At 39.3% G+C, this 22,522-nt stretch overlaps 1 protein-coding gene across 4 annotated transcripts in view; it reads right to left on the bottom strand.

Annotated features, from left to right (window-relative positions):
• Nucleotides 1-13,258, bottom strand: part of HHIP (hedgehog interacting protein) — a 96,425-nt gene extending 83,167 nt beyond the window's left edge. For all 4 annotated transcript variants that reach the window (XM_010372148.2, XM_010372147.2, XM_030924266.1 and 1 more), the window contains exons 1-3: nt 12,298-13,258; nt 6,462-6,654; nt 255-411 (exon numbers count right to left, since the gene is read on the bottom strand). In XM_010372148.2, the coding sequence (XP_010370450.1) occupies nt 255-411; nt 6,462-6,654; nt 12,298-12,576 (629 nt within the window). In that variant the 5' untranslated portion in view covers nt 12,577-13,258. The remainder of the gene's footprint in view (nt 1-254; nt 412-6,461; nt 6,655-12,297) is intronic.
• Nucleotides 13,259-22,522: the final 9,264 nt, after the last annotated feature.

The following is a 22,522-nucleotide window of genomic DNA, read 5'->3' as shown; positions in this document are numbered from 1 at the left end:
AGGCTTAAAACTATACCCATAAAATTCACATGAGTCATAGAGAAGCCAAGCTCATAATATAAGATTAGTAGTCTAAGTATTAAAAGCATTTAAGCTAGAATTTTAGAGAAACAAACTACCACAAAGAAAAAAATAAAGCATCTGGAGGATATAGATGCTGAACATAAGCACAGACAGTTGATTCACTGTCAAAACCACAAGATTTGTCAGTTGGGTTTTTTTTTAAAGATTAAAGAGCATTTATCTTTATGAACCTGCTGATCTCTTCCACTTTGTCATATTCTTCCATCTGGTCCAAGTAGTTAGATGCTGGTCCTCTGACTTGTTTTCTTGGAAAATCTGGAAAGCACAACCCACCATCTTTTCTTGCATAGTAAAAGCAAAACTCATCCGCAGTTGTTTGAAGGAAACCTTTAAAAAATATAAAAATACTCATTAGAAACACTTAGTGTCATAGTAAAACCACCTTATTTGAAAGATATAAGATGAGGAAAACAATTTTTAGAAACTAGATGGATATTTTAGGAAGAACCTAGACTGAAATAAAAACACTCCCGTAATCCCAGCACTTTGTGAGGCTGAGGCGGGTGGATCATCTGAGGTCAGTAGTTTGAGACCAGCCTGGCCAATATGGTGAAACCCCGTCTCTACTAAAAATATAAAAATTAGCTGGGCATAGTGGCATGCACCTATACTCCCAGCTATTCGGGAGGCTGAGGCAGGAGAATCACTTGAACCGGGAGGTAGAGGTTGGAGTAAACTGAGATAATGCCACTGCACTCTAGCTTGGGCCACAGAGTGAGACACAATCCTAAAAAATAAATAAATAAATAAATACTAAATCAAAAGAAAGAAAAAAATCAGGGATGGGGATTCCTATTTGTGTTTTAAACTAAATTTAAAAATTGTGGTAAAAGTGAAATAATATTGTATTGGGTATTAAAAGGCTCCTTTGAGGTACAAATAAGATAAACTCAGCATTTATCTTGCTATTACATTGATGTCTTTTCAAGATTCTCTAGCTACTGTATGTTGTACCTGTGAGCTTATCTCATCATCAGCATTTAGCATTTTTTCCTACAATACTAAATAACTTCCTCAGATGAACAAGCAAGAATCAAGAAGGAGACAGGCCATCAGGTGCCAATTTTGGTCATTTTACAAGTCTTAGTGTATTGTCACTTACGTAAGATTAAATAATAAATCTGATGAATAACACAAGGTCATTATATACTATAATAAACAACTGACGCACTGTGTAATGATCAAGCAATGAATTGATGCTTATAACAGAACCTCCATATTCAAATATGTAAGTGCCTTTTTCCTGCACTTCACTTATAGGAGATAATGATTAATTTGTAATAGAAAAATTATATTTACAATATTCCTTCAATCGTCTCAAGCAGAAAAGCTGACATATCAACAAGTCAAAACAAAAATAACAACAGAGTTACTTAATAGGATCTAAAAGAAAGATGTTTTTTCTTTTCTTACACATTAAATATTTTATTATATAAAGACAGCTATCTTTGGATATGAAAGAAAAGAACTTTATGGCAAAAAAGTTTTGATATTACCTTTACAATTTGAATTAATAAGGTGTTACCTTTCTGAGACATATTAGAAAGACTCACTTCCACATTCTAATGATTTCTGCTCTCAAAATATGATGGTGCTACCAGAGTCAGCCTTATATGTGGAACTAAATTGTTGCTTCTGGTCTTATACTTTATATCATATATCTAAAGTTTTTATTTTTGTATAACAAATTAGATTTTCATACCTCATCAATTTTGTGATAAACATACTGAATAGCTCAGTAGAAATTTAGGAGTTGTATAAGAAATTCAGATTTAGCAAGGATTTCTAAGAATTTGGAATCAGCCAAGTGAGACTCATCAATGGTGCATAAAAGACACCACAAGTTTACTTTCCGTGTGCTTGACCTAGGACCCCTCAAACCTAAAACTTATCTTTGAAAGTGAAGGTCCCAAATGGTTGTAAAGCTTGAGGTACATTTTGACCTAACTTTTGAGTGAAATGTCTCACCCTGAACTTTCTGAGAGAGACTCTTCACTGCCAATTTCTGACTAGGCTATTGGAAAGGATCTTGTCTTGGCAACCAGGCAAGTAAGAGCAGATGTCCTTGGGAGTGCGTGTGTGTGTGTGTGTGTGTGTGTGTGTATGTGTGTGTGTGCATGCGGTGGGGGGCACAGAGAAAAAGAGGCAAGCAGCTGGGAAGTGCTCCATAGGAGGGGCAAGGCAATCAGAAAGTTATCTTTCTTTGAAAAAAATTCAAGGATTAGAAACTGGGGAGAGGAATGAAGGCCATAGAAGCATTTACTCATCTGTAGCAAGTCACTATTTGCAAAAGATAACTTTTCCCCTCCCTTCTTAAATGGGTAAGCATTCAGATGAAAACTGCCTAATAGTGTTAAACAAGTCTCTTACAGGTAAAAAGAAAAAAAAAAAAAACTAAATTGTTAAATCAAATTCTTTGCACAGTTTTGGGTTAGATCTTGTTTTGGAAATATTTACCACCAGGCAACAAAATCTCCATGCCTATATTATGCATGCAGGAAGACTGTCATACTATGGTCATATTTATAACTGGATACGTGAGTGAGAAATATAGTTTTAATGTGATGTTTGCCAGAAGGGTCACAGAAAAATTTCAAAATGCAATTCAAAAGAAATGTCAAGCTTGCTTATAAAACATGTGTATTTCAGCATTACTGTCTACTAACCAATACCATCTTAAGGGGAAATTAATTAACAATGCTGGTGGTCAATTCCAATTTAAATGGAATTAGTAACTGGGACAAACACGAGGAAATGAGAAGTCATTTTCAAACGAAATATCTAAAGATTAATGAATACATATTCATAAACTTGGTGGCTCCAGAGGTATGATGCCTGCTTAGCAAATTAAGAAAAAATACAGACAATAAATTTACTCCAAACTTCTTATGTAATTTAGACAAATTGAATAACCTAAGTGTGAAAACCAGTTCAGAAGATTTCACTTAAATACATGGGCATGTTTTTTTTTTTTTTTTTACAATCATGTAATTTTATTTGAATTTAAGTAACTAACACTTTTATTAATATTTTACCTTAAATGACCCGATTCTGCAGTGAGCAATGATGAGTAGGGAGATATATTTTAACATTTATTGCCAGGGTTCCCCTTTGTTTGGCATTTTACTGAAAGCGCATGTTTAGCTCACTCAGGATCATCATAATATGGTCAGGTCTACTAATAATGAACAAACACTGAATATTCCAGCAGCTGTATTTTTTAAAGTTCTGATCATTTATTAACTATCTTGGACCTGTAAATATCTCCTGGATAGTGAGCCTCGTTGTGCTATACCACAAAGCACCCTATGAATACTGACGTACAAAATAAATGCTTCCTTGGAGTATTCTGAGTTCTCCCTTTTCTCTCAGCATGTATTCCAGGGAAAAGTTATTTTTCCTCATTGTAAGTGATGCTCATCATGATAAGGAAAAAAAAAAAAAAGAGTCACGGACTCTTCAGGAGTAAGACTTACTCATGAACATATCCTAACAGAAGTGGTGGATTTTGATATATCCATGTATTTATTCCTTCTGGTTTACTCCCCTTGGGACTAAGAAGACACATGCGTAAGCTAACTGACCAGGGTTAGGAATGGTTATGGACTAGAAAAATTCAGTTGAATCAAACCCTTGACCTTGGCCTTCTTAGCAACAGGATTAAACCAGTTCAACTAATTGTGTGCAGACATTTCACACTGCAATAACCTACTGCTGAGAAGATGAGGTCGAAGAGTGATAAAAATCATTATGATCACAGATATAGAGGAAGAAGCAAGGCCAATAGATGTCCATTAGATATGCTTCCCATAGAGTATGTTATGCCTTCTTTTAGTGATTAGCAAAGTAGCTACCCTGCTCAGTTAAGCAGAAGGAAAGACCTGAGGAGATGAGCAGAGAGTTTTTGGCAATTTTAGAAGTTTTGAGAATTTACTTCCCTAAGTGAATTCACAACTGGAAAATATTATGATTAATAAAACTCTAGTATATACTCACTATACTGATTTGTAATATCTTTTCCCATTTTTGGAAAAATAAGCAGACTATGACTACTTCTTAATTAAGCATTCTAGGAAGTAGCTATCTTGTAGGTATATGAATATTCTGAAGTGACTGTGCTTTCTTAAAGCCGTGGAGTCAAAGCAAATCGTTAGGTCATTTATATATAAATTTCTTCATGTATTGGGTGATAGGGAAAAAATGAAGATGTCTCTGGAATTATTTTTTCTCTCCCAATTCTTTCAGCATTTGTCTTATTTTAGCAAAATACATCCCTCGGGGTACCTTCCTCTTCAAGTTCTTGTTATGTAGAAAGATGAAGCTATTAATGAGGATAGTCAAAAATATGTTGATTAGTTTCTTCTAAAAAAGAATCACAATGTAGCTGTTTTCCAACACTTTGAACTTCAGAGGAAAGTGAACCATATCATTAAATCAACTTAAGGGAAAACTATTAAAATTTGCTTTTATAGTAATTTCCAAAAAATCTGTGTTCCACAGTTGTGAACACACTTCTTTGCTGGAAGCAGGGGCTGGGAAGGGTGGGGATTAGCATCTTATTTATTGTACCTTAGGAAGTGGTAACCTACATGCCAAGGATCCATCCAGGCAACAAATCAATTAGCATAAGTAATGCAAAGAGTGTGTTATTATAGCTCACTTTTGGGGCAAGTATTGAGAATGATCATTAGCATTTGATGTACGCAGGGGCAGCCCCCTCTGCTTGTGGGTAAAGCCTTCCATATTCTCTGGAAAGCACCCTTGCTGCTCTGTCCACCTCTAGAGTGGAGCTTTCATCTGGTTATCTTTCAAAGCAGCCTGGGTGGCCACCAAAAGCACTTGACATCTTGATGCACTTCAGCAGTTTTACATATATACAAACTTTGTAGAAAAATAAATTTGTCATTCGTCACCACATATGTTGATCTGGGGAGTGAGGTGCTTGCAGTTCTGGCTCTGAGCTGTTTGCTGTGCTCTCTCTTTCAGTGGATATTACTTTTATTTTATTGTTGTTTGAAGCTAAAATTACTTCAAATATATAAAGACCCCCACAGTTAAGTCCCCAAATCTAGCATGTTGTATTTATCTAAAGTAGATAATGGTAAACAAAAATGCTTAGTGTTGATATCACTTTCAATTTATAGTCCTAAAGGCAAATGTTCAAGACTTGAAGTTTCCAGCAAACATATATGGTATCTAATCTGTTATCACTTCTTTGTAGGCCATCTAGGCAACCGTGACCTATTCTGCTTTGCTCTGGGGAATGTGATAAAGAGGAAGAAACAGCTGCTTGAGAAAAGGCTTAGAAACATGGTTGTGGTTTATGAAAACAATAATAATATTTTCATATTGAATGGGTTTAGACATATGTTATGCTATATTCAAGGAAGCAAGCAACCCAAGTCAAAATATTTTATAAGGTTATTAAGAGAGCTATATTAAAAATACAAAAATCTACACTTTCCTGGGTCAGAGAAAAAAGTAAAATGTACATAGCACTTAAAAAAATTCTCTCAGTGCATTCTACAGTTCTTAAAGCTTGTCTTTTCCTTAAATACTGCTTAATCTTCAGTAGATTTGTATGCGACTTTGCCTAACTAAACAGAATGTCTCACTAAATTATTTTTTTCCTCTGTGTTGAGTCTTCCAACTAAAGCAACAGCAACAAAAGTTTACAAATTTTTGATGATAAAAGTTAATTAATGAATATATATGCTTATTGGAGTCCAAACTACAACAGTGACTAGACATGTTCATGACACTATGTGCATGAGAACGTCTCCTATCACCTTCTCATTGTATAACTTTGAGCAAGGGGTTTGACTTCTCCCAAGGCTCAGATTTTCTCATCTGTCAATTGGAGAAGACTCCACTGTTTCTACCTCCCTTACAGGGGTTTTGAGGAGAAAATTTGTCATTTTATGTGAAAGTGCTTTGTAAGATATTACTTTTTTGGATTGCTAATCATATTTTGTTTAAGGATCTATCTTACAAGTCAGTGGACATTCTCCAGTTATGTATCAGCTGTGTAGAAGAAGATGCTGCCTTGATATTGATGCTGATGAGTAAAGAAGGCACCAACGAGGAATTTGGATTGAGAATACAACGTGTATAAAGATTACTACCTGTATTATCAGCTTAACAAGAAATATATAATAAGTCGACAAAACCAATTATACTATTTGCAGACTGAAATTACAATATTCCCTTTAGAGGCAATAAAAGTTATAAATTTGGAAATGTTAATTATGAGGTAAAATAGGTAATTTTAAAGACAAGATAAATTTTACAAGTCTTATAAATAAGCATTTAAGCACAGGTATCTTACAAGGATATTGTGCAGTGGTTTATTTTACTTATGCATTTTTTTTTCTTACCTGGAATATGGCCTCGGCAAGTGTAAAAGAATTCTTTGCAATAGTCTTTGCAGAGCAGAGGAAGTACTAGGTCTCTTTCCAAGACTTCTCTCTCAGGTGAGTGGAACAGGCTTTGAGAATGTGGAGAGCAAAGTGCACATTTGATTTCCTCCAGTAACTTCCCACATTCTGTGTTGTTGGTAACAGAAAATATCTGAAAGTCATAAATCAGAAACAAACAATTTTTTTAGTTAGGTGAAGTTAGGTATAGTTATTATTATTTTTTTTGCAATTGTGTAAGTAGAAAAGTCTAATTTAGCCAATGAAGTTTTCTGAAAAGAATTACTGTGTCACAATACAGAATGCCTTTATAAGGATACAAGTATAGTCTCTGGGACTGGGCTGGGAGAACAAAAGGCAGGGATACATAAAAGTGCTTCTTATTCTTGCAAATCAAAGACTTCATCTGTATTTCAGGTGTGAAAAAATAAAAGGCAATTATATTTAGACTCTTTAAGACTTTATCACTTCATTCTGCCTCAAAGTGTACACTGAATGATACTTAGCTTTAAAATCCCAACCTTTGTCCAACTGCATGCAAAACAGAATTTTTCAAGACATGGCTTATTTGTGTCTTACGTGAAAATCTATTTCATTCCTGAAATTCTTAATATGATTATGTCAAAAATATACTTGGGTTACATTTCTCAAATTTCAATTAGTTTTCAATCTGCAGCCTGCATTAGGGAAAGTTTTCTAAAGTAGGATTTGACATTCATGTTTTATAAAAATAATATCCAAAGTGAAATCAAACAGGTTTAAAACCAATTTTTATTATTCATTATATCTTAGCCAGGAAAAATTTTTTAACTGGGTCCTCAGGTATGTTATATGCATGAATAAACACAAGAGCTTAACGAAGTATTTTTGAATAATATGTAGTGAATTTTAATGAAAAATGGCATACCTTCATCACAATTTTTACAGTGACATGTCTTTTATTTCAATAAGACCAATTTGAGTTACTGATTCATTGAGTTTAGCAATTAATAGACAGAATAGGTCTCGTTGTTTAGCAGTAACTTTAAAAACCTGCCTTCAGAACCTCCTTTAATATATATAGAAGGCAATATCAACACAATATTTGACACGGGAAATGTAGTGCTGTCAAAATCAAGTATCGATTTTTTACATTAAAAACAACATAATGGAATTGAATTTTAAACCTTTTCCCAATTCATCTAACTATATTTATACTTTATTACTTCTTTAGAACTATCAATCAAATTTAATATTTTAAATTCTAGAGCACTGTTTTAAACAAATATTCCTTTAACAAATTAAGGTTCTAATTTGAGTAAATCTATGGCTTCTGTTTTTTGGGATAATGATATTCCAGGTCATCACAAAAATTTTAATCTGCAAGAGAAAAGTAATGAAAAAAATTGAATACAAGCATACTGAAATTTTAGTATGCAGCAAGTCCAATAGAAGTGATCATATTTTGGAAAAATGTATAACAGGTTGTAGCTACAATATTCAGAAAAGTTATTAATCACAATTATATTTATAGTCTTATCAATTTACTTAAATAACAATTGCTTAAATGGATAAAATTTTCTAAAAGGAAACACGGACTACACCCTTAGAATTTGCATTCCAAGAATGTTTTAAATGTCTTTTATTGTCCATACTCTGGCAGACCTCACCAGATCTATTCAATATTAATAGTGTTCAACTCTGTCCTGTTTGTTTATCATATAGCAATTCTGTTTGTTTATCATATAGCAGTCCACTAAGAACAGAACAACTGCAGGATGCTGAAGCCACCTCTTTTGCTGGCTGAAAAACTGGAATGTAATTACCTTTGGTTTTATGGAGATTATGCATGCTTCCATTTTTTATAGCTGAAACAAAATGATCCTCGTATACTCTCTCAGCTGCTATCCAGGAAGAGCTTGATTTTAGTGCCTAAGGAATTTTGTCTTTTACAATTTTTGGAATGTGTTCTGGCCACAGATCTCTCATCAAAAGTTTCAGAAGTAGGATTCAATAAATCATCTGAAATCAAGTATAATATTATTCTTTTTAAAGTTTCATGCTGTTCCGGCCCAGCAGGATGGTAACATTTTGCTCTGTGTGAGGTCTGCAGTGTAAATACCTATTTGAAGATAGATAGAGCCATCATTCTGGCTTTGGTTTCAATGAACCAATAGTCTTACTGAAGTCAATTAAACTGACTCAGCCAAAGCTGCAACAGTGTTTTAGACAGATGAGTCTGGGTGTGTGTAGCGTAATTTCTTCTTCTTTTTTGCCTATGTGTCTGTATCTTATATAGGTCCTTAACTTTATTTCTGATGATGCCGTCAATCTAAGCTAATTTCCTGTGTCAATTTTTAAAAGCTGTATACAAAACCATCATAGTGGTTAAAACTAAATATACTTCAGAAATCATGTAAAACTTTGAAACATTATTACAGCATGCCTAGTAATCATTGTGGCTGTTACTAATTTATAACATCTGACAGGTCATCCTTTAATCTTTAGCCACACGAAAGTAAAATCCATAGAAGGAGGGTAAGATAAATAGGGGATACACAGTAAAGCGTGGCCTCCAACTATAGCTTATCAACAAATAGTAAAATGGGTGACAGAGACCTTCTGTATTTCTCTTTATTTACCAAGTAACTAAACAAAGAGGGCAAAAGGCACCCACATGGGTTCGATGAGGGGACAAAAGGAGAAAATACATGACAGTATATTAAGATGTCGCCGTAAGATCACTTGGTACACAAAAAGTTATTTCTAAAAATCATATGCCTACAAGGTTGTTCAGCTGTTGGGTAGAACACATGTGTCTCTGAACTATAGTGCTGGATTATGTCATTAAAGAGTTCAGTTTCAATTTTAGGCTAATATGTAAATAGATCATTGTACTAAGGCAGCTGTTAAAGGGACCCCAGGATGAGTTATTTGTTTAGTTGGATGTGTTCAACAATAGCCTTTGTGCCTGAAAGAGCCAGAGCAAACAAATGATTGTAAAAGGGCACACTTGAAAACAATTACTTTTCACCCATTCCTTGACAGCTTTGGCTGTGAAACCACCCAAGGTAGAGAGAGCTTCTATGCCTCTGTGGCTACAAGTTAAGTTTTAGAAATGGGGGTATTTTAGTTGGTTGCAGATTCAATTTGGTTAATGAGAATTAGATTCTTTTAGCATGCTGTATTTAGAAAGTGCGATAATATTGCTAAGATAATATGACTTCCTAAATTTTGACAGTACTTATTTGTCAAGGTAGTTAACAATCTTATTACAATATAGAACATTATTAAAATATATAAAAAATTAAAATAGAGCATAATTACATAACTAAAGAATTGAACTCAATTCTAGTTCGTTAAAGAAAATTTCTTAGCCTAGAAACAGTACTTAATTGTATGGCTGAGCATGCTAATATTCCTACCTAGTTTGCTACTATCTATTTGTCTAAGAAATTTCTTCCTGTAGGAAAAACCTACTACTGTAGTTTCTTGAAAAGCTGCAGAAATCTTTCTGGGGATTTTTTTTTCTTCCATAAACAAAAAAAGGGCCCTTTCAAATAGCAATCATCTCTCCTGTATACACATTATGAAATAAGATCCTAACATATATTATAATCCAGGAAGGCTTACGGGAAAAAGGGAAACACTGAAGTTTATTATAAAATAACATGTTTTAAAAACTATTAAAACTTGAGAACTAATATAGGTCAAGAATGCATATGCATAGCTATAGCAAATCTCTGTTTTGAACAATTTGGGTATTGTTAGTTTATAAACCACTTGTAATGGAACCAGCAAAAGTCTAGTGTACCAAACTTAATTCAGACAGACTTTCCAAATGAGTAGGGGTTTGTTGGAGATTGGAAGCACATAAAACAGAAAGGAATGTGTATAGTTAACATGGCAGATTGCTTCCTAAAGAATGATTTCTTTAAAAAAAAAATTATATAACATCTCTTAAGGGCTATAACTCCCCTCGGTCCCATCCCCCTTCCCCTTCTCCCCACCATTTAATGAAGAACAAAATTTCATTCCATATGTCCCTGGAAGAGTTGAGTACTGCAGGGGTCCCTAGATCATCAGTATATTCATAGTATATATTACACCAAGAGACTTAATGGCAAATATTTCTAAACTTTTCTCTGAATTTGCTGGTTTTTTAGGGCTCCTGATAAAACCTTTAAGGTGACCTGAATGTAGCTATTTTGAAACTTAATTCATTTGCAACACAGGAGCTTAATGACATTGTTTTGAATAAAATCCTGGAATATCTGTTCCCTGAATCTCAGGCTCCTGCTGCATATGGTAAGAATAAAAAGAGAGTTGCAGCTGAAAACCTGCAGCAAGACAGTTCTCACTCATCTGGGAATAGAAGGAGTTGGACAAATGCTCCCTCAAAAGGCATGAACATTTGGACAGAGCTGGGGACTGAAAGAGAATGATGTTCTCTAGTTTCACCCATTAGTGAACCAACTAACAAATACAATGGTGTTGTTGTTATTCTTTTGCCATAAGCAACAGGACTCTGTGTGTGGGCAGCAGTTTAGTGGGGAGGAGGATAAGTCGACCCCTTTTTGTCCTATTGATTTTTTCCTATTTGCATGACTTGAGCAAATTAAATGATGCAATATGGCTTTTTGTTACAAAACAAAGTGAGAGATACCACCCAGACACATATGTTGATTCGTAGGAGCTGTTTACATGAGAATAGAGTGAAATCTACCGTGAACTGAGCATAAAAATTAGATTCAGCCTGGGTATTTTATTTTATTTTTTTATGCCTGGGCCAGCAAGACTGAAGCACGAGTTTTCCAAGAGTCTCTCAGACCTTGACAACTGGCAGTGTTCTAACAGAGGAATTCTTAATTAAACCTAAAATGGGGAAAGGGAGGGGGAGCAAAGACACCTGATTGTTTATTTCACGTGCAGTGATTGTTAATGACGTGACCCAGCAATCATTCCTTGGAGTACAGTGAATACCACCCATGACTGCATCTCCTGGCAAGAATGATATTGCAAACTCAAAAACAAGCGGTCTTTACAGTCAACAAACACCATGTTAGTATTTACTTAAACTTATTAACACAAGGATAACGTAAATGCCATTACTCTTAAAACAAATTCTTAGAGAAGAGCTTCCTCCAAGACACCTAACTGACCCTGAAAGTCTGAATTTATAATGTTACAAAATGACGAAGAATCGTCTCAGTTTTACGTGATAAATAACGCCCCAGCAAAATCTTTCGCCAGTGGTTTTCAGGTCCCTAACCGGAGGACCAAGAGCTCCTTTCTGTTGGTTTAACTAATGTAATGCAAGACACCCCCCTCTGACGGGGCTGGGGATCATAAACCAACCATGCTTCAACATCCTTTACAATTCAATCCTCTCCCTAACCGAGCACGTGGAGAAAACGGCACAAATCTTTTTACCCTAGAAAAATAAACCGGAAACCACAGCCACCTTAATTTACAGTTTCACCGCAGCCAGTGCCCCATTCGGTCCAAAACACACTGTTCATCGCGATTCTTTTAAAATATTTACCCAGCCCAGGGTGCGGGTACCGCAGAAGCGTCTGTTTTCAGAGATAGGCAAGTTTGCACAGCATCCCGACCGCGGACTCTGGGGGCGGGAGTGCTGTTTGCTTACCCCAGAGGAACACACAACAGAATCACGTTAGCGCTTTAGAAGAGTTATGAAAAGAACTCCCCCAAAGAAGTTTTGCCCTTCTTACAGCCACTGGCTTTGCCAGAGCCACAGGGAACCCCACCCAGCCAATATGCCAAGTACGCGTCCGTGAGGCCGGTGACTGCCTACCTTATTCTCTAGGCGCCCCAGCCCCGGGCTGTCACTCCGCAGGCAGCAGGACAGCCGAGGGTAGAAGCCACCGCACAGCATCTCTCCCCCACTCAGCAGCTCCAGCTGGGACATCATCCTCCTGTCTCTCCTTTTCAGGCGCTTCGGAGGGTTCCCATTCAGGCACCTTCTCCTCCTTGCTCCGCTCCCTTCGTTTCTTTCCCCAAACTTAGCATCTCCTTCAAAGAAGCCCAGAGCCACAGCCAACAGCAGCAGCTTAAAGGAGAGCATCTTCAGCATCGTCTGCCCAGAGCAGCAGGGGCTGGGCGCGGGAGGATGGGGGGGAACGCCACTGCCCAGCAGAGGCACTAAGGCGCAGCTCCAGGAGGAGGCTGCGGGGCTGCAGGGCACTCCAGAGGCAGAGGGAGGTGACAGGGACAAAAATATGTTCAGCGATGCAACTTCGCAAAAAATAAAAGACGCGGCGATGGGTCCAATGCCTTAAAGAAGCCCGAGGAGCGAGATAAAGTTGTGCAGATGACACCGTTTTCAGTTGTGCCAGTGTCAGTGGGGTTAGGGGCTTTCTGCTGCGGCTGGGAAGTGGAAAGAGGAGAAGGAGTTGGAAGAGGAGGAAGAAAAGGAGAGGACAGCCACAGATGTTCACTTGTCCGTGTAACGGGAGTTGTTTAGGTGGTACAGTAGCAGGAACAGAAACGGCGACGGCGGCGGCGGGGCAGGCGGAGGCAGGGTCAGCGCTGGGCTCTAGATGATGCTGAGGTCTCCTCTGCCGGCGGCTGCAGCTTCTCACACAGCCTCTCATGTTTCGCTCCCTCTTTTCTTCTTCTTTTTAACTAGCGCGCGGGGAGGTGCTGCCACAGCGCGCCCCTTGACGTCACCGCTTCTCGCGCGCCCCCGCCCAGGGTGGGGGGAAGGGGAGGGGGCAGCCCCCGCGCGAGCGCGTCCCCCGGGCCCCGGGGGCCTCCCTGCTGCGGCGGGGAGGGGCGGCTGGCAGCGACGGCGGCGGACGGAGGGGGAGGGCCGTGAACGTTGGGAGCCAGCCTCGAGGGTGCTGAACCCAGCGCGCCCGCCTCACCGCGGCGCCCGGGTGGGGGCGTCCACGGCCCCGGTTCCGGGCGTCCACGGCCCCGGTTCCCGGAGGACTTGGGACAGGGGCGCAGTCCGGAGATTCTGGGACTGCCCGGCTGCTGCAGCCCGCAGGCTCCTCTCTCCTCCCCGCTTCCCCTCCGCATCGCCTGGGCTAAAGGCGGCCAAGCTGAGGCTCCGAGAGAAAGTAAGTAAGGGTGGGCCGTGGGAGGTGGGAAGGGAGGGACCCCTTCCAGGGCCATCCCCACCCCAGCCTCCCGACCCGCCCCTCGCCCCGTGGGAGGGTGAACTAAGTGGGCTGGAGCGGACGGCGGGGAGTTTTTGGGCCCCTTTGTCTCCCCCAGCCGCACGGACACCCACATTTTCCACACTGATTTTCAATGTGAAGCTCAAGTCCTCAAAGATCTTTCTTGGGGTCTGACTTAGAGGCAGGGGGACATCCCAGATGCCGTTGAGTAGGCTGAGATGGTTTGGAGACATCCTCGCTGGAGGTCCTGCAAGCCACTGAAGTGTCACAGACACGTGTGCGCGGAGTGGGGCGGTGTGTCGGGCCACAAGCCAAGCCGGAGTCGGCCTCCCAGAGTGTTTGCCTCGGTTTGGGCCGGTTAGTCCCCGACACACCTTTCAGGGCCCCACATGTGTTCCGGAATAAGCCAGGCCCCTCTGGTACCATTTGGGAACACAGGTTCTTGGGCCACAGGTGGACGGAGAGAAGCTGGGCGCGGAATTAGTGATCATTTTCAAGCGCGCGCGCGCACACACACACACACACACACACGCACGGGCGCGCAGTCCCTGGGGAGAGATTCCCCGGAATAGAAACAGAGGCGTTAGATCTGGAGAAAGAATTAGTTGCAAGTTTAAGGGCGTCCAGAAGCGCTGTGCTCTACTTATCTCCGTGCATACAAATAAATTAACCTTTTCCCCAGCTAGACAAAGTCTGTATAAATAAAGTGTTTCTAAAAAGATGTCTACGTTATCAAGAGCGGTGACTTGAGGTTTTCTGGATCCCTGCAAGTTGGCATCAGGACGAGCTTCTACAGGGTTGCACACAAAATGTGCTTCTAGCCCACTTGGGTATTTAACAGAGGAGCTGATTTCCCAGAAGATGGGCTTTGATGAGGAGATAAGGCGGTTTTCCCATTTTGGCAATGGAGGAATGTTCACCATATTTGGATTTGCTTCACTTGCTGGACATTGATTTCGCCAAGCGATTGCAAAAGTTGGTGATGATTGAGGTGGGCAGCTGACTAAATTAATCACTTCTTTAAAGTGGTCACGGTGGCTATGTAAGGCTTCTGTCTTTTTCACTTGCTGAACCTGGATATTAGTGAAGTTAGGTTTTTCCCAAAAGAGGTGACACATCAGAATAACTGAAAAGAATGTGCTAGGATGTCTGGCTCAGTCCTCCCCTAAAGGTAGGGCCCCGATGACACGTTTAACATTTTCCCCAGGGGCTGCTATATACACATGATTCTTCATACAGGTGATTGTAAGTCCACTTAGGATCTCACAGGCTGTTTTTTAATCTGATATTCTTTCTGCTTTGAGGACTTTTAATATAAAATTAATCAGAGAGCTGCAAGCACTTTAAGACTTTAAACTCATTAATAGATCTCAAGATGAATCCCATCAAATTTAAATCACTTGTGCAGTTTCATCTCATTAGGTAGTTTGAGAATAAGGACTCGAACCCAATCTGGGGTGCTTTCCACTATCCAACCCTTTATTCCCAAATGCCAAGTTTATATTCCTTTTCAAAAGTAAAAATCCTTCTAAAATCATATTTCAGTGGTTTGAGCTCCTACTCTGATAAATTCATGTTAGTAGTTTTGAAACAGGCCCTTCTTATGGCTTATACTTCAAGACTAAGGACACTTAAAGGTAAATTAATTTTGTGTTTAAAATACTATGCATCTGTTATAACCCTTGACCCTAAGATATAGAAAGTTTATAAAAGATTACTGAAATAAGACATGCTTGTTAGCTCGTGATATATGGAAACTAGAATTGATTTCATCTACTGTTTGTCCTGAAAGTCAATACATTGGGTCACTAAGGAGATAGCTTGAGCTTATTCTTAGTGTTATTGATATAATTTCTAAACAGTTACTAAGCAGTGTTATACAAATGGACTAACTTCTGATTCATTTTTTCCAGAGGGAAAATTGCAACCCTTGCCTACAACCAGACTGACAGCATAATTTCTTAGGAATCAACAATCAACACAGGGTTATTTCTTTGGATTAAACCTTGAAAGCCCCCTTGGAGGCTGAAGGAACAGAGGATAGCCATGCGTACACTTGAACATGAAAAATGGTCCTCTTTCATTGGAGAGGTCTCCCTCTTCAGCTAAACAGACAGAGTGGTGAAAAGAAGAAGGGACCCCTTTCTGACCAAAATAATCCAGACAAATCAAATTGGCCTTTTCTAGCAAGGAATGGGACAGCCCAAGGGTGGCTAAATCACATCTGCTCACACCACCACTGAGTAATCCTCTCCAGGACTGCCACCTATGTGCAGGTCATGCCCTGTGCAAGAGCACCTAAAGTGGGAGCTGAAGTCCTGCCCAGGCTCCGTTCGCCAAGCAGAGTTTATGTTGCTGTGTGTCTGTGTCTACCCAGAGGATGTGGGTCCTTTTTAAAATGTACACCAAGTCATTGTGTATGAGCTAGCACCAGCTCGGACCATCCCTCCCTCATACCCTGGTCCTATCCAGAGTTATATTCCCTACTTTAGAAGAATTAATTATTCTCATGAACGTATTTAGTTGATTGTAAAAAATGAAATATGTGACACAAATTGAAATTAATTTCAGAAGTAAAGGTCAAAATATTATCACATATGTGAATTATGTATATATGTTTGTATATGTATGTATCAAGAGAGTTATATGAATATACATTTCTGTGTATCAGAAGTGAGGACAATTTAACTTTGGTAAGTCTTTAAAATAAAATTATTTTGAATTTTGGAATCAGTTTTATGTATGGATTTCTGGCCTTCACATAAATATGTACTATTTAATTCCATTTCAACAAATATATATTAAGTGTTAGGCACCATGCTGATATGTATATAGTACTGAAAAATAATGCAAACACCCTGCTTCTAGGTAGTTATTAATCTAATATAGAAGTCAAATGATAAGGTAACAAATAAAATTACAGTTATAAATTATGGTAAAGGCTATGAAAGAAATGCTAAGGGATAGAATAACAAAGAACATCTATTTCAGATTAAGCTACTGGAAAAAGCTTCTCTAGGAAAATGACATTTCAGTTGAGACCTAGGATAACTTGGAAGGAGTGCAAAGTGACTCCAACCACTGTTTAAAGTGTAAGACCATTTGAGTTCAGAATATAATTTGATATATTTGAGAAGAAGTGCAGAATAGATAACTCAGAACGGAAAGGCTAGAGGCCAAATTCACAGACTTTTCGTTTATAGACTCCAGGTAACTAATTAAGTTAGTTCCGTGTATTTGTCATTCCCTTTTGTTTTTGCAAGTGCCCTTTCTTTCCTCCCTCATATTTATCCGTCTTTGTCTCTTTCTTTAAATTCAGGCTTAACAACAACCTCTTCTAAGAATTATTCTAGTTTGAATGGCCCTTCAACCATTGCACCTCATCTAACAAGTGTATAGATACTGTATTTTATTTATTTTCTTTTGTGCATCATTGGTAAATACCTGAGACGTTTTCACATGTGCAAGTTGAATATTCAATGGATTATAAGCTCCACAAGGGCAGGAATTGCATTTCCTTCTTTGGACACCCCAACATAGTTTATTTATTTATTTATTTATTCATTCATTCATTCATTCATTCATTTATTTATTTATTTTTGAGACGGAGTCTCGCTCTGTCGCCCAGGCTGGAGTGCAGTGGCCGGATCTCAGCTCACTGCAAGCTCCGCCTCCCGGGTTTACGCCATTCTCCCGCCTCAACCTCCCGAGTAGCTGGGACTACAGGCGCCCGTCACCTCGCCTGGCTAGTTTTTTGTATTTTTTAGTAGAGACGGGGTTTCACCGTGTTCGCCAGGATGGTCTCGATCTCCTGACCTCGTGATCCGCCCGTCTCGGCCTCCCAAAGTGCTGGGATTACAGGCGTAAGCCACCGCGCCCGGCCCCAACATAGTTTAGTTTCAACTCCTAGCACAGCAATCAGCCTCTCAATAAATGCTGCTGAGTGGCTGATCTTGATGGAGTTGATAATTTTTTTTTTTTTTTTTTTTTTTTTTGAGACGGAGTCTCGCTCTGTCCACCAGGCTGGAGTGCAGTGGCCGGATCTCGGCTCACTGCAAGCTCCGCCTCCCGGGTTCCCGCCATTCTCCTGCCTCAGCCTCCCGAGTAGGTGGGACTACAGGCGCCCGCCATGGCGCCCGGCTTTTTTTTTTTGTATTTTTAGTAGAGATGGGGTTTCACCGTGGTCTCGATCTCCTGACCTTGTGATCCGCCCTCCTCGGGCTCCCAAAGTGCTGGGATTACAGGCGTGAGCCACCGCGCCCGGCCGATTAATTTTTTTTTTTTTTTTTTGAGACGGAGTCTCGCTCTGTCCCCCAGGCTGGAGTGCAGTGGCGCGATCTCGGCTCACTGGAAGCTCCGCCTCCCAGGTTTACGCCATTCTCCTGCCTCAGCCTCCCGAGTAGGTGGGACTACAGGCGCCCGCCACCTCGCTCGGCTAATTTTTTGTATTGTTAGTAGAGACGGGGTTTCACCGTGGTCTCGATCTCCTGACCTTGTGATCCACATGCCTCGGCCTCCCAAAGTGCTGGGATTACAGGCGTGAGCCACCGCGCCCGGCTGGAGTTGATAATTTTTAAAGGTTTAAAATGGAGCTAATATTTGCATTAAAAAAACTTTAAATTGGGCCATAGTGACTCACCCCTGTAATCCCATCAATTGGGGAGTCCAAGGTAGGAGGATAGATTAAGCCCCAGAGTTCAAGACCAACCTGGGCAACACAGTGAGACCTCATTTCTAAAAAAAGAAGAAAAATTATCCGGGCATGGTGGAGCACACCTGTAGTCCCAGCTGCTTGGGAACCTGAGGTGGGAGGATCACTTGAGCCCAGAAGATCAAGGCTGCAGTGAGCTATGATTGTACTGCACTGCAGCCTGGGCAACAGAACAAGACCCTGTCTCAAAAAGTAAATTGTGAAATAGAAGAAAGCACACAGTTTAAAGTGCACCATCACTAAGGAAGTGCAACAGACTGTGCTACTAAAGTGTGATTCCACAAAGGAAGGACGGCCAGCAAAGCGAGGTAATAAATGCATATCCTTAAAAAATTAAAGGTTGGTTATAATTCAGGTAAATGGACACAATGGTAGGGCTGCTTCTAGGGTTTTTTCTCCAGTTAGTCTTTCTTTCAAAAGTCAGCACCTACTGTGCGCCAGAGCCTGATCTGGACCCTGGGGACACAGCAGTGAACAAAACTTTTCTCATGGAACTCATATTCTAATGGGGAAGACAGGTAACAAATAGATAGAGATTATACCAGATGGCGAGGAATGCTGCAGAGAAAAGGGAGCATGGTGAAAGAGTGCCGGGGTTGGGAGAAATAATAGTTTTGTATACATTGTCAGGAAAAGTGTTTACTGAGGCAATATTTGGGCAGAAACAAATATTTGGGCAATATTTGGGCAGAAACAAGGGCAGAGAAATAGCCAGGGTCCACACTGCGTGGGATCTTATAAGGTATGTTATGGATTCAGGCTTTTAATTTGGAATGAGATGATTTTCACTCAGGGGTCTTTGTCAGAAATAAACCATGCTAGCTATTTTCACAGTGCAAATTACAGATGAGAAATTAGTTAAGTAGGTGTCAGGGAACTGAAAAGGCAAAAGGGGAACACTACTGCAGGAGGACACTCCCATCCCTAGGGATTGAGGACGAGGGAAGAGTTGGGGTTAATAGAACCTAGATGCTTATTGGAGAGCCCTGGTAGTGCTGTGTAGATAGGGTTGCTGCCCAGCGGGTGTTGATAATCTGAGATGATGAAATGAAGCTGATGATGGCAGTGTGGGAAGAAGATTGGAGGCTGAAGCCAGTTGCTACTGACAGGATATATTCCTTTCCTAGAGCTGCCTTAACAAGGTACCACAAACTAGGTGGCTTAAAACAACAGAAATTCGCCAGGGCCTGGTGGCTCATGCCTGTAATCCCAGCACTTTGGGAGGCTGAGGTGGGTGGATCACCTGAGGTCGGGAGTTCAAGACCAGCCTGTCCAACATGGAGAAACCCTGTCTCTACTAAAAATACAAAATTAGCCGGGCGCGGTGACCCATGTCTGAATCTCAGCTACTTGGAAGACTGAGGCAGGAGAATCGCTTGAACCCGGGAGACGGAGGCTGCGGTGAGCAGAGATCGCGCCATCGCACTCCAGCCCGGGCAACAAGAGCGAAACTCCATCTCAAACAACAACAACAAAAACCCGGAAATTTATTATCTCAGTTCTGCAGGCTAGAAGTCTGAAATTAAGATGTTGGCAGGGTTGGCTCCTCCTAGAGATACGAGGCACAGTGTGTCTGGGCTTCTCTCCTAGCTTCCGGCAGCCTCCAGTGTTCTTCTCCTTGGTTTGTAGGTAGTGATCTCTCTGTATCTGTCCTCTATGCAGGTCTGTCTCTGCATCCAAATTTCTCCGTTTTATAAGGACACCAGTCATATTGGATTAGACTTCACCCTAATGATCTCATGTTACCTTGATCATCAGCAAAAACACTATTTCCAAATCAGGTCCAGGCATTAGGATTTTAACATCCTTTTGCGGGACACAATTTAATCCATAACAAAAGATAAGGGGTCATTGCTGGGGAGCAAGTCCTTTCTCTCTCTCTTTTGCCTTCTAGCCTCCCTCTAGTGCCCTATCTTAGGTAGGATTTTCTATAAGCAGAGGCTGAAACGGATTCTTGGAACATAGTTCATTGAGAAGAACTAACGAAGAGGAGGTTGAGAACAGCAGAATATGGCCAGAGAAGGAAGCTAAATAAGGCTGGAAGCGGGATCTAGCTTCAGCCTGATTCCTAGGGGGCTCTGGAGCATGAATTGCACCATAGAATTGGTTCCAACTTGAGACAAGTGTAGAGGGATTAATTTTTTAACCCCTTTAGTAGTTGGTTATTATTTGCAGGTTTTCCCCTTGGGAGTCATGCATCCCCAGGTAGGCAGGTTCCATTCTGCCAAGAACAATTCTCTGGAGACAGGGCAGCTGTGAACTGTTGGCAGCATGGTGAGCTTTGGTAGCCTCTACTTTTCAAGGAATCTGTCCGTTTCATTTATTGGCACAAAGTTGTTCATAACGATTGCCTTGTTATCCTTTTATTCTATGGAATCTGTAATAATGTCACTTATCTCATTCCTGATATTGGTGGTAATTTGTATATTTTTGTCTTATTTCTTCATCAATCTGACTGTAGGTTTATCAGTTTTATTGATTTTTTTTCAAAGAAATAGCTCTTGGTTTTATTTATTTTCTCTATTGTTTTCTTTGTAATTTAATTGATTTCCTCTCTGATCTTTATTGTTAATTCTGTTCTGCTTACTTTGGGTTTAATTTGCTCTGATTTTGATAGATTCCAGAAATGAAACCTGAGGTCAGTGATTTGAGACCTCTTTCTGTCTTGATGTCTCTCTCTCTTTTTAATGTAGGTATTTTCCTCTTAACGCTGCTTTAGCCACATTCCAGAAATTTTGAAATGTCATGCTTTCATTGTCATTCAGTTCAAAACACTTTCTAATCTCTCATTTAAGTTCTGTGATCAAATACTTGGGGATTTGTTTTTGAAGACTTTCTGTTGTTGATTCTAACTCAGTTCCATTGTTTTTAGTGAATATATTCCATATTCATAGAATTTTTAAATTTTTGACACTTTTTTGTGGGCAGGAAAATGGTCCATTTTGATAAACATTCTGTGTACAATTGAATGTATACTCTGCTGGGTTTGGGTGGAGTGTTCTATGAAAGTGTGATTAGGTCAGTTAACATTGTTCAAGTCTTATGTTTTCTTCTTGATTTTCTATCTACTTGTTCTGTTAACTATTGAAAGGATATTCATATCTCTGAGTATAATAGGGGTTTATCTGTTTCTTCTTGCAGATCTATTAGTTTTTGCTTTGTATAATTTGAAGTTTTGTTGTTGGGTAGATAAACATTTAGGACTGTTATGTATTCCTAATAAATTGAACCTTCTGTCATCATGAAATGTCTTGCTTTATTCCTAGTAATTCTTTTGTTCTAAAATTTTCTATTATTAATATAACCAATCCTATTTTCTTTTGATTAATGTTAACATGATATATCTTTTCCCATTCATTTACTTTTAACCTATTTCTGTGTATTTAAAGTACAGCAACATAGGATTGAGTTTTGCTTATATTTGCCAATATGATAACCTATGCCTTTTAATTAAGATGTTTAAACCCTTTACATTTGATATAAATAGTAGTTCAGTTGGGTTTAAAATCCATTACCTATTTGTCTTCTATTTGTCCTATCTATTGTTTATTTCCTTTTTTACTCCTTTCCCTATTTTGGAGTTGATCATTTTTTATTATTGCATTTTATTTCTGTTATTGGCTTATTACCTCATATTCTTTTTTTAGTAGTTACTTTAGGGTTTAACTTGTCACATTATATGTTCAGTTAATATTACACCACCTCATGTCTAAAAACCTTAAAACAATATACTTTCATTTCTCCTTTCCAGCCTTTGAACATGTGTTCCCTGTACATTATACACTTCAGTATGGTATTGTTAATGTTTTTTATTTAGATAGATATTTATCTTTTAGAGAGATTTTAAAATAAAAAAGTATTTTATATTTATCCATATATTTACCATTTCTACTGCTATTTATTTGTTAGTGTAAATACAAACTTCTATCTGATACGATTTTTCTTCTGCTTGAAGAACATGTGTTAACAGTTCGTGTAGTAAGAGTCTGCTGGTGATAGTTATATTTTCAGCTTTTGTATATCAGAAAAATTCTCTACTGCTATTTGTATTTTAGTGTGATTCCAGACTTCTATCTGATATGATTTTTCTTCTGCCTGAAGAACCTGTGTTAACAGTTCTTGTAGTAAGCTCTGCTGGTGATAGTTTTATTCTCAGCTTTTGTATATTGGAAAAAGTTTTCTTT

The sequence above is a fragment of the Rhinopithecus roxellana genome, chromosome 2 (assembly GCF_007565055.1).
Source record: "Rhinopithecus roxellana isolate Shanxi Qingling chromosome 2, ASM756505v1, whole genome shotgun sequence".
NCBI classification, from domain to species: domain Eukaryota; kingdom Metazoa; phylum Chordata; class Mammalia; order Primates; family Cercopithecidae; genus Rhinopithecus; species Rhinopithecus roxellana.
The sequence above is the reverse complement of the archived record's forward strand: the minus strand, read 5'-3'. Positions and strand labels throughout refer to the sequence as shown.